This window comes from Erpetoichthys calabaricus, chromosome 14, assembly GCF_900747795.2.
Source record: "Erpetoichthys calabaricus chromosome 14, fErpCal1.3, whole genome shotgun sequence".
NCBI lineage: Eukaryota > Metazoa > Chordata > Cladistia > Polypteriformes > Polypteridae > Erpetoichthys > Erpetoichthys calabaricus.
The window spans coordinates 15,410,467-15,422,846 of record NC_041407.2 but is presented as its reverse complement, the minus strand read 5'-3'; the positions used below and the strand labels follow the sequence as shown (position 1 = coordinate 15,422,846).

General features: G+C 35.6%; 1 protein-coding gene across 5 annotated transcripts in view; it reads left to right on the top strand.

Annotated features, from left to right (window-relative positions):
- aatkb (apoptosis-associated tyrosine kinase b) overlaps nt 1-12,380 on the top strand; it is a 770,376-nt gene that overhangs the window by 101,336 nt on the left and 656,660 nt on the right. For all 5 annotated transcript variants that reach the window (XM_051936532.1, XM_028820098.2, XM_051936533.1 and 2 more), the window contains 3 exons: nt 5,057-5,141; nt 5,962-6,083; nt 11,456-11,605. In XM_051936532.1, coding sequence (XP_051792492.1) covers nt 5,057-5,141; nt 5,962-6,083; nt 11,456-11,605 — 357 coding nt within the window. The remainder of the gene's footprint in view (nt 1-5,056; nt 5,142-5,961; nt 6,084-11,455; nt 11,606-12,380) is intronic.

The following is a 12,380-nucleotide window of genomic DNA, read 5'->3' as shown; positions in this document are numbered from 1 at the left end:
ACTGGAAACTGTATCAAGAATAGCACTACTTGTAGAATACCTGAGGTTGATTCTTGAACTCTGGATGGATTTTATGTATTGGGTAACTTAAAAAAACATGAGAATTCTCAAGGAAGAGCTTGAGACTTGTGCTAAGAATAGTATCGTCTAGTCCTGCTAGTTTAGCTTGATGACACTATGAGTTCAGTAAGTGCAAAACCATGGAGGCCTAAAAAAACCCCAAATGTCTTAGAAAACAATATTTCTTACTTTAAACTTAATATGGCATATAATTCTCCTACATGTTAAATAAAGAACACTGTATTTAGATTTTGTTTTTGACTTTTATGGTGATATTTCCAATTCCATTGATAGACTTAAGGCACCAGTGCATTAATGTTTTTTTGTATTCTGAACATCATTAACACATTCCATCAGTCTGTTTTGTTGTGCCAGGTTTGGAAGAGAGCAAATAAGCCTAGATATATTTTTATGCTTTTTAAGATAAAAAAATTAGTGACTCAGATTTTTCAAATAAATAAGCAAAAGTCAGCCAGTTATAAGCCATTTCACATTAAGAATAAAAATCATCTTATTCTGATCACTTGCTGTGCAGTAAGTGTTAAAATATTAAAAGTGACTTGCAGTATATTTAGCTTGTCTGATGATCCTTATATTTAGCTTGTCTGATGAGCCTTATTCTGCCTTTAATTATAATAATGTGAACTGTGAAATCATTGTAGAATAGCATTTTGCTTTGGGAATTGTGGATAATTATGTACTCAACCATGGTTATGTTACTTTGCAATTCAGTAAACCATGCCATTTAAGAAAACGTACTAGGGTGCTCATAGTTTTGTAGACAAATGTGCAGTATGTAGAAAAGACGGGCAAGAAAAGTTGAATTAATGCATATGGAAAGTTTAATACATCTATCCACCCAGCCATAAACTTTTAAATTGGATTTTTCCAGCTATAGATGTGAGGCTGAATCCTGTCGTGGCACCATGGAGTACAAAATGGGCCATACACACTCACAGATAGACACCTACAAACACTCACACTCGTGTAATTTAGAGGCAATAGTCAGCCTGGGATGTTGTTAGTATTTAGAGTACCCAGAGACATCAGAACACTTCACACAGACTATGGCTGGGCCAGAAATTTTTTTTTTTGGTTCTTTATTTCACCTTATACAATTTCTTGTATTAAGAATTTGTTAGTTTTCGCATACCCCTTGGCATCAGAGCACAGGGTCAGCCATTTTACAGCACCCCTGGAGCAATTACAGGTTAAGGGTCTTGCTCAAGGGCCCAGCAGAGTGGGATCTCTTTTGGTAGTGATGGGGATTTGAAATGGCAACCTTCTGGATACCAGCACAGATCCTTTGCCTCAGAGCCACCACAGAATTGTACCCAGCTGTAAAGAATCCAAGCAAGCTACCACTCCGTTGACATAATTTAGAATACTGCATGTCTGCATTTCATGGTCTCTTCCTGTAACAATATCCTGATGCTGTCTGAGTGAGACTTGTAGACTCCAGCATCAGTGATTTTGTTGCAGTGGGAAATCACAAGCATCTACTATTTTTATTTCTAATATGAAGATTATCTTCTTGCATTCTGTTTTTATTGGTTTGGGCAATCAGATTAGTTTTTGATTTTGTTAGTTTTTGTAATAGAAATTGGAAATCATTTTGAAGATGCATATGGTAAACATGCAATCTAGTAAGTGTTCATAAGTTTAGAGCTTTGAAGATTACCCTTTAGTTGACAGAATTAAGGTCCTTTCAAACAAATGTTTTGTGTTGTATACAACTGACAGGAGCACAACAACTCTCTCAGGGAAATAAGAACATGAATTTCCACAGCACACTACAACAAGGGCTCACCAGTTCTTAATATGTTTGATTTAATTACCTAATTTGCGTTAATATTTTATATTGTTATAATAAATTAATATTTTTAAAAGTTAAATATCATACTGTGAATAAAAAGGCAACTTTTACACTAACGATTTGTTAATCCATCCCTCATTTTTGAGAGACATTGTTTATAGTGATTGAAGGCAGCCGTTTAGAGTTGTGGAACAGATGGATGATTAGAGGACACTGAGAACATCCTCCTCTCATGTGGAGATACTTTGTCACAATTTTATTAATTTCAGTAATCTAACTGAAAAGTCTCAATTGTATGGTTTTGTTGTATTGAGTACAGAGTACAGCTCGTCCAAATGTTGATACCAGTTGACTACATTGTTTTCCTCTCTGATCGTGTTACACTGGTGTACAAAAAATATTTTTTGTTTGCTTCTGGGAACTTCAGAGCAGCTCTTTATTAAGTTTTTTACATTGATTTCATATATGAAATTGGAATAAAGCTAGCACGTCAGGTTTTTGAAATACACCTCATTGACGTTTTGACACTTTTGAATATCAGTACTGTATAATATATCAATATGATATCTGGAGTTTGGACTGTGTCCCACCAAAATTGTTTTGATGTGTTTATTCTCAAAACAAACCAGAACATGATACCAGAGACACATTAAAGTATATTTATGTCAATTTACCTTATAAAAGTGAGGTCAGCGTGCCCAAAAATGTTGGAGGCCCTCACTTTTGCACTTGTACTGCACATCCGTCTCTCTTTGCAAGAACCAACAGTAGTCACCCATCATGCTCGGAGTGAATTTTCCCTGATATTAGTTTTCCATCACCTTTATATCTTGATGAAATCTTTTCCCATGCTCATCTCTGACATCGCTTAGATTTGGTGGAAAAAAGTCGAGATGAGAATGTAAAAAATGCGTCTTCAGTGACATTCTGGCTCCCGTAAACTAATATACTTTCAGCAGGTTCTCCACAAGCTCAGCATAATTCTCTGCTCTGTGACTGTCAAGAAAATTCTGGACAACCTGCATGAATGAGGGCGCTGATTCAGTGGGCTTCAGTTTCGTTTTGAACTCATCGTCAAGCATCAGTTCCGGGATTTCAGGGCCAACAAAAACACCTTCTTTAATTTTAGCTTCACTTTTCTCGAGACCAAACTTATTTCTTAAATGCTGAAATGCATCGCCTTTACTGTCCAGTCACCCTTAGCTGTCCAAGACCTGGAACATCATAACTAAAAAACGGGATGTGCTGGACGAAAACGGTTTTCAGATTTGGAGTCAGCAAGTGAAATTTGTTAAAATACAGATGAAAGAATCCCAGTAGCAAAATGCTTGTTGACCAGTGAAATCATTCAAAGTTTGCTTCCAATTTCTAAAACTGTCAGCTTTTAGCATCCTAGATTAGAATACCAGTCTCCATACTTACTCTGTATCAACCTTCTAGACACCTGCACTGTTCTAAATTTCCCAAAGCCTCACTGTACAACTCTGAATGAACATTCATTAAGCTTTGTGGAAATTATTTTTAGGAAATCTTTCCCCAGGTCCATCTATTTATTTTTTTCATGTTATTATTAAAGTCATATCTACAATCCTACTTTTTATGTGTTGTAATTTATGCTGAATAAGCCTGTGTTTATTTTACCACTTAACCTTTGGTACTTGTTCTGATTAGGAATCTGCTGTTCCATTCATTAGCTCATACTGCTTTTCTTCTCCCAAGTACATCTTTTAATTCCTCTTAAATGTGTATTTTCTGGTACATTATCATTTATTTAAATTGTATTGTATTTTTTGTTAACATGTTACTTTGAATTACATTATGTGTTTTGTAGGGTACAATGTAAGTGCTGTGCTCTGGAATGTGTTTTCTAAAAAAGGTAAAGCTAGATTGATTGATTGATTAATTGATTTTAAAAATTAGGCCATGTAAATTGCATATTGAGCAAATTATAACACTCCAGGAAGTTTGTTAGGCTTGTGTGTTTTCGAGATGTCAATCTCCCAGGAAATGCAAGAGCTTTTCAGAATTGCTGATATTATTTATGCTATTAGGCTAAGAACCTAAAGTTTCTTTTGATGCCAACTAACCATGCAGTTAATGTTCTATTTTACATTTACATTATGCTATATTTCATTCTTTTTACAGTTTATATGAATAGTTACTCTTTAAATTAGGGGTCCCCAATTCGGGTCCTGGAGGGCCCCAGTGGCTGCAGGTTTTCATTCCAGCCCATTTCTTAATTAGTGACCTGTTTTTGCTACTAATTAACTTAATTTGAATAAATTTTAATTGACTCGTTTTTAAGATTTGATCCTCTGAATTATTGCTTCATTTCTTTTCTTAAATGGCACCCAAACAGAAATGAAATATGAAGTGAGGGAGCCAACAGAAGACCAACTAAGTCAGGGCCTCAAACTCCAACCAGTTGCTGATTCTTGCTGTTAATTAAACCCCCTGTTCTTTAATTCCATGGCTTGTTGCTGCACTCATTTTGCTTTAGCAGACATTTTCGAAATTGTTGATCTTCTCTTTTCTAAGAGCTCTGGTGATGTGTTCCGTGGACCTGAGCAGATCAGCATTCCTGAGACCTTCATCTTTCTTTATTTTCAGATATTGTATGATGGACACAGTTTGCTGCTCATGTTTTGGCTCATTTTGTATCTCGTTATTGACTGACTGATAATTAAGGAAAAAGAAACAATCAAGGGGTCTGAGTCTTCAAGAGCAAGTCAATTTAAATGAATTCAAAAGTAGTCCATTAGCAGCAAAATAGGACACTAATTAAGAAAAGGGTTGGAATGAAAAGCTGCAGCCACTGGGGCCCTCCAGGACCGGAGTTAGGGACCCCTACTTTATATAGTTTATTTATATTTCTATACATTTTCTCTGACTGTCAAATTCAGCAGTACAGACTATCTGATCCAGAGGTGTTGTGTTCTTTTTGCCTCTCCTAATATAAATCAAAGACTTTTCGAGTGCACACTGGCCATTAGGGATTCCAAGTTATACAGATTAATTCTTTCCTCTGCATTATGTTACTACCATATGACTGGAACCTTTTTTGACAAAATATTTCAACTAAATTGTTATACTTATGTTTTGAACCTTTTGGCATGGTATAAAATTAGTTTTTATAAATATTCTGCTTGGTTTTGATAGCATTACTTAATTTCTCTTCAGTGATTTAGCATTGAGGAACTGTTTGCTTACTGCAGAAGTTACTGTGAAGATTGGAGACTATGGGTTGTCACACAACAAGTACAAAGTGAGCAAACTTACATTTTTTCTTTCCCTGTTCCTCCAGTGTGAAATGTGGCAGCATGGTAGCAGACTGGGTAACCTTACAGTGTTTAATTCCTTGTTGGAATGTCATCTATGTAGAGTTTGCATGCTGTTGTTTTTTTGCTTTAATTTCTTCAGGGTGTTAATCTACCAGACAGCTTCTTTTTTAATTGTAGTTGATGTACAGTATCTAAACTAATCTGGTGTAAGAGTCACTTTGCAAGTGAATATGTCTGTTGGTAGACTGGCATTCTATCCAGAGTCAAATGCTCTTTTATACCATTTATTCCTGGGATAATTGTTAGGATCGAGCAGCTCTATATTGGAAAAAAGAATGATTGGAAAATGGATGGATTTGCAATAACAAAATATTTTTCATTAGCAGCACTGAAGAATGAAGTCCTTGGTGTAATTGTGGCCTGTTGATTAAATCCCTCGGCCTACGTTATTTTGCTATATTGACTCACACTCATTCTTGTGTCGATAGAATTGAAATTCAAAATACTTTTTATCATAGTGGTCCTCATATTGGTCTCTGGAGCATAATACTTGCACAAGGTGTGTACCAAGCTGAGATTAGTTTGTAACTGGTCATTTAATTATGATAAGTAATTATTCAGCAAGAGGTAGATATGGTCTGTAAATCTACAGGTATTGTGATATTCCTAGGGTACTACCTCCATTTTAATTTGATAAGGACCTAAAATTAAAGAACAGAAGCTAGGGTTTAGGTCTTCTCCTCTTTAAATGTTCTACCTGTTTGTGATACTAATGCTTTTTTGTGCTTGTATTTGTGTTTAAAGGATGACTACTTTGTGACAGCAGATCAGTTGTGGGTTCCTTTACGTTGGATAGCCCCAGAACTTATTGATGAAGTCCATGGAAACCTTTTGGTGGTGGATCAGACCAAACCCAGCAATATATGGTAGATATCTATACACCTAAATTAAAACTGTTTTTTTACTTTTAGTTATTTGCAGAAGTGTATTTCTTGTGATTTCTTTTGATTCATGACAGAGATTCCAATGAAATATATATTAATATTGAAGGTTGTTCAAGAACAGAACCCTGCTAAAACCTGTTTTGATTTCAAGTTCACTCCTTGCTTTTTTTTAAAATTTATTATAATGACCTCTCAATACTTACCATTTTCTAATTTATACCTTAAGTCAATGTCTGCAAACATTTATCTGCTGCTCTGTACAATTGTACCACAAAATATATTTTAGCATTCTACCATGGCTTTGATTAGTCACACACTGCTGTAGTTTAACGTTAGAACAGACTCATCGTGTTTGTTCCATTTCACACATGCAAGTAAAAATGTAATTTTGCTCTTTGTATGTGACAGTAGTAAAATTTTGCCATTTTAAATGCAATCTCAATTTTTTTTAATCTTTCAATCAATTATATAGAAAACTTACCTTTTAATCCAGGACATTTATCACTGCATTCTTATCATCAAATACAAAATTTTACAATATGCAAAATCTTCAATAGTGTAAATTTGTTTTAGGAACAAGATCTGGATACATGTAGGTTATTAAACATATACTCCTACACCAGCAGTGGATTAATGAGCATCTTAGATTTTTATTCACTTAATCCTGACACATGTGCAATTAAGTAAATCTCAAGTGTAGTCAGATGTAAATATTGATAAAGTCCTGGTATTGCAAATAGGAGAACATATCCAGGAAAAGTTTCAGGGATCTAGGTTTTGCTCAGGACTAATTTATAAACATAAGAGTTACCCCATCTCTATTGGTATTTAATGGGCTTAGTGAGTAGCCTTATACAGGCCTGCACACTGTAAATAAAGTGGTTACAAAATCATTCAAAATTGTATTTTGGTTTATTATGTTTTTCATTTTGTTACAAATAGCAGCATGATGTTTAATGAGTATATAGGACTTAACAAAATGGTGTCAGTGGGTGCTCATCTATGACCTTTCAGAACCTGGAAGATAATCAGCTACTGTACTTTAAAGTTTCTTTTCAGAAAAGTCTCCATTACTAGTTTGGACAAAGTTGTTTCTTGGTTCCTTGGACATGACCCGCACCTGTATTTCTCCTGTTCACAAAATCCAAAATATTGAATTCTTCCACCAAAAAGACAAAATTAAAGGAAGCTTACACTGCTTTACAATTCTGGAAACATGATACGGAGTTTCGAAATTCTGCACACATGTATTCAAATCAAGAGAATTCAAATCATACCTTTTACCACTTTAAATATCTTCTGATTAACAATATTTAAGCAAAAAACAAATGGATCATTTTTCAGTAAAATAAATACAAAAACAGTCAGTGCCTTAGAAGACTGAATCTGTCTTCTTCCAAAGTATACACAGACTGTTCTTTTTTTATGAGAAATATTATATATCTTGTAATATTTCTGCATAGTTCAGGCTTGTTGAGAATATGAAAAATAGTTATAATATGCAAGATGTTGTCACCAACTGTAATATATTCCTGCAGGTCGTTCAAGATTGCTATGTCTCTTTGTAGCATCTATGATGAGCTTTCCTGTTGCATGGTCATACATTTTGGAAGGACACCTTGGTCTTTACATGTCCTGGTTGTACCATATTTCCTCCATTACTTAATGATAGCCTTTGCAGCGCTCTATTATATATTTCCTTTCGTCTTGGCTTGAGCCTCTACTTCAACAAAAAAAACAATATTTTAGTAAGGAGGTGTGAATTTTTATTACTGACTCCAAGCCTTACCTTGTTTTGTCCTCATGTCTTCAGGACAGAAGGGAACAAATCATCTCATATATTTGAAATAAAAATAAATTAAAAACTAGAGGAGTATCAGAGCTGATATCAAAGATTTATTTGGTTGATCAAGATTATGCAACATCATTGAATGATGTGCTTTACTCAAAGGATGTCACTAAATACAGAACTACTCCTCTACTGTTAGAAGGTCTCTTCCGTTTTGAAGTGAATTGTGGGTTATTTTCTGTGATAGCGAGTCTTCTGTTTTTAAGTAAATTGCACGACACGTGTTTCGCCCTAATTCTGGGCTCATCAGGTGTACACACTCCACTGCTCTCCCTCTCGGGAATCGAACCTCAGACGTCAGCGCCAGAGGCGATGCCCCTAACGTTGCGCCACGGCGTGTGGTTCGTTTATTTGACAGCATGTAGATCGGGGTAATTACATTCACGGCATTCGAAGTCTGTGTCACAATCTGATTGTATGGGTGGTTACCTACCAGGTAACAGTATATATATATATATAATACACACACACACACTTGCCATCTATTGGTACTGTACAGTGTATATTAGTGTTGCTGTCTTCAACTACCATCATGTTCTGAAGGAAATAAAGGAATCCTTTTACTCTTTATTTATCTCTTCGCCTGTTCTTCTTTTCCTCCCTAGTCTAAAGTTGGATCTCTCCTTTGCTGTTTTGTCGTTACAGTTGTTCTGTGTGTGCTTTGACTGTAATACGTTGTATCGAATATAATTTGGTCCCTTACCTCTCAATCCTTCCCACTTTTCTCACAAGTGGGCGTCATAATTTTCTGACTTTATTCCTCGTTTTTCTTAGCCTGTTTTTGTTTAAAACATACTTGGGCTACAGTTCAGGTGGTACAGCTACATTTTTTTTTTTTTTACAATGAAACCAACAGACATTCAGGCATTCAGCCTGCTTTATCTTTTAGGCCCATCAGAACATCATCAAGCGTGGATGTATTTTTGATGGGTCAGGTTCCACCAAGTATTGATTCTCCAATCAATTGACCAATAGACCACCCGTTGAAATCAGCTAGTTTTCACTTCAAATGTCTGAATTGGAAAAGAAAAAAAACTGGCTTTGCTTTTAATTGAATTATTGATATTCATGTTAAAGAAATGAAGGCAATAAGATGAGAACCAGGAGTCCAAGAGATTGTCCTGTGCATGGACAGGAAGAGCAAGGAAAATATTGTCCATCTTAATGTAGACTGGAAGAAAAGGTTATGCAGCAGAGACTTGCATCTTCTACTTAAGTTATAAGAGAAGCTGCTATCATGAGTTTCAGATGTTTGTCCATTAATTTAAACAAATGTTCATTGCACAAATGTGGAGACCAAGCAGGTCAGCTAATTTTGAATTATTAGAGGAACAGTCTTAAAACTACAGTGATGCTCAAATTGATAAAGAAGAGTATTCTCTCACTGATGAGTAAACAATTGGCTTGTTAGCTTAAGATCTAAATTAGCGTCTCTTACTTGTGAATTTGTTAAACCCGTTAGCCTTGTATCTTCTTACTAAACATCATATTTTGGGTTGTAATTAGAGCAAGCCTTTTTATTTTGCTTCAGCGTTTTTTGTTAAAAGCAAGGTGTATATGTATTATTGATACAATTTTTGCGCACATTTTATTACTGAAAAAATGTTTATTTTAAGGCATTTATTTTAGTAAAAAGTGTTAATTAATGGCCATTGAATATGTCTACAATATCTTATTTTGTTAATTACAGATAAACAATTAAAATAATTAATTTAATTAAAAATACCAAGGATAACACTTAGGATGGCTGGTTATGTAAAGGTATAAAGTAAAAACATTTAAAAAAAGAAAAAAATGGAAATATTTTGTCATAATTGGCCATTCAGTATACATCCGGCGCCGCCGAGAGTGGCAGCCTTTTCAGCAGCTCCGTGTATGACTGTATGTGTATGTGTACTTTTCTACTTTTATTTTTCTATTTTTATTTATTGATCACTCCTATCACTTTATTTTATGTGGATTTGTTCACTGGACACACTTACTTTTACAACATGGGCATGGATTTTTAGACGCCGACACTCGCCTATTCAAGTACTCAACTTCGAGCGCTTTTTTTTTTTTATTTTGTGAATTTCCCATTGGGATTAATAAAGTATCTATCTATCTATCTATCTATCTATCTATCTATCTATCTATCTATCTATCTATCTATCTATCTATCTATCTATCTATCTATCTATTTCTAATGATATGAAATCACTGATCAGTATTGGCTCTGACCTTAAAAACTGAACGGAGCATGCCTACTACCAATCAATTTTCCATATTTTTTATTAAAGTACCTGTTAAAATCTTAAAATGTAAATATAATAGTTGAAGCTATTTTTAAGTAACATGCACTTTTAGGACTACTTTTAACAAAGAATGCAGTCATTAGGCAGCATTTCTACCTCCTAATGAGTCAGAGAGCTACACTTGCTGTACTGCTTCTGGGTGTCAGCCAACTATTAGCTTACCAATGTAACAGTTAGGCTTAGCAGATACGGTGAGCAGAAAGCACAGAAAGGTACTGTAGATAACAAAAACAACAATTCGGTGCTAATTTGATGGTTTGATGGATGAATTTACCTTTAGTTTACCAAGTCATGCCAGTGCTAATCTGCTATGTTTTAAATATCAATCTACCATTTAATCTTCTGTTTTGGGTTCCACTAAGAAACCAACATGCTAACTATATCTGTGTAAGCATGTGTGTGTGTGTGTATTTGTAGTTTACTAGCTGTGTAAGCCCATGCTGTAAAAAGCCCGATGTCCTAGAAACTGTTGAAATGTCAAGATGTCAGGTAATTAAAAGGAACTACTCTGGGCGTGTCTCTCCTAGGATTCATTTTGCCGACATGCTCACATTGTTTGTGCGTTAGCGGCTAAGCGACTGTCTTTCTTCGGAGGTTTCGTTTTGTCGACGTATTCACCTCACTTGTGTATTAGCGGCAGGAGGAAAAGTAAAAGGGATACCCTTTTGCCGATGTGCTTGCCATGCTTCTGTAATAGCAGATAAGTGAGTGACTCTCTCTTCAGATGTTTCATTTTGCCAATGTGCTGGCCTCGCTTGCATATCCTCGGAGGTAGAACCCTTAGCTCAACTCCACCACTCACTTCCGGGCCGGACAGACACACACACACACTTTCACGTATAGACATTTATATATAAGAAGTGTCTACGTGTCCGGTTGCTATGTTTCTGTTATCCAATAGGTGGCGCATAACAAACATTTGCACTGTTTTTATGAATCTTGTAACAAATGGCATGTAACAGAGACATAGCAAGCAGACAGGCACATTCATTCAACAGCGAGTAACTGTCAGGTGGACAGGGGGTTAAGTTAGTAAGTTACTTTTTCACAAGCATTTGATTGTCTCCCTTAAACTGGCACTTGACTATTTACTTGCATTTCTTTCAAAACGCAGAGTAAAAGACACATTTGATGAAAAGTAACTACTGCTATTCATACAACATGTCTGTATGAATTTTATTTTTTAATTATTTATTTATTTTATATGGCAGGTCTTTAGGAGTAACAATATGGGAGCTTTTTGAACTGGGCAACCAGCCCTATAAGTATTATTCTGACAGACAGGTTCTTACCTATGCCATCAAAGAACAGCAGCTGAAGCTGCCAAAACCAGTTCTAAAGCTGCCTCTTGCAGAGCGATGGTGAGTTTTCATGATATTTTAACTTATTATTCCTTTGTTCCTTTTATTCACATCTCAGTCAAATGTTTTTTTTTTTTTTTGCTTTTTTAAAAATTTAGTCCAAAAATAAAATATAATCGACTAATACTGTAGATCGGTCTATCAGTATGTTCTGCTTTTTCCAGTACTGGTTTTCAGTAGGCTGGTGCCTGTTTAAACACTAATGACTCATCACAGGGCACACGCACACACACACACACACACCATTCTGATACTTTATCTCACACAAGGTAAACTTACATCAAAATGGATTGTAAAAGAAAATTACAGTCCGAGATGGAAACGTATTTTAAGAACTTGTGAAGGATACTCTTAACTCCATAAGAATATGCATAGTCTGTGGGAAGCAGAACCCAGGTACATGTACTGTGTTGAAGCAATACCACCCCCTATGTCACTGTGGTTCCTTCCACTAAAGACTATTAATGATATTAAGGTGGTGGAGAAATCTGCAGAACAATATGAAAATGCCTTTTAATAAATAATGTCGGTGCACATTCTTTTATTTGGGGCAATGGAATGCTGCAGGTGCAAGAGCTGCTGTGTAATGGATCTGACATTCTGGCTTCAAATCCCGCACCTGCTCTTTGTCCATGCTGAAATCTGGACATTTTCCATATGTCTTCAGGAGTTTTCCTATAACGTGCTCCACGGTTAATTGGCAACACTAAATTGACCCCATTTAGGTTTATATGTGCAGGTTGGCCCTGCTGGTCCAGGGAAGGCCAGTTCCTGT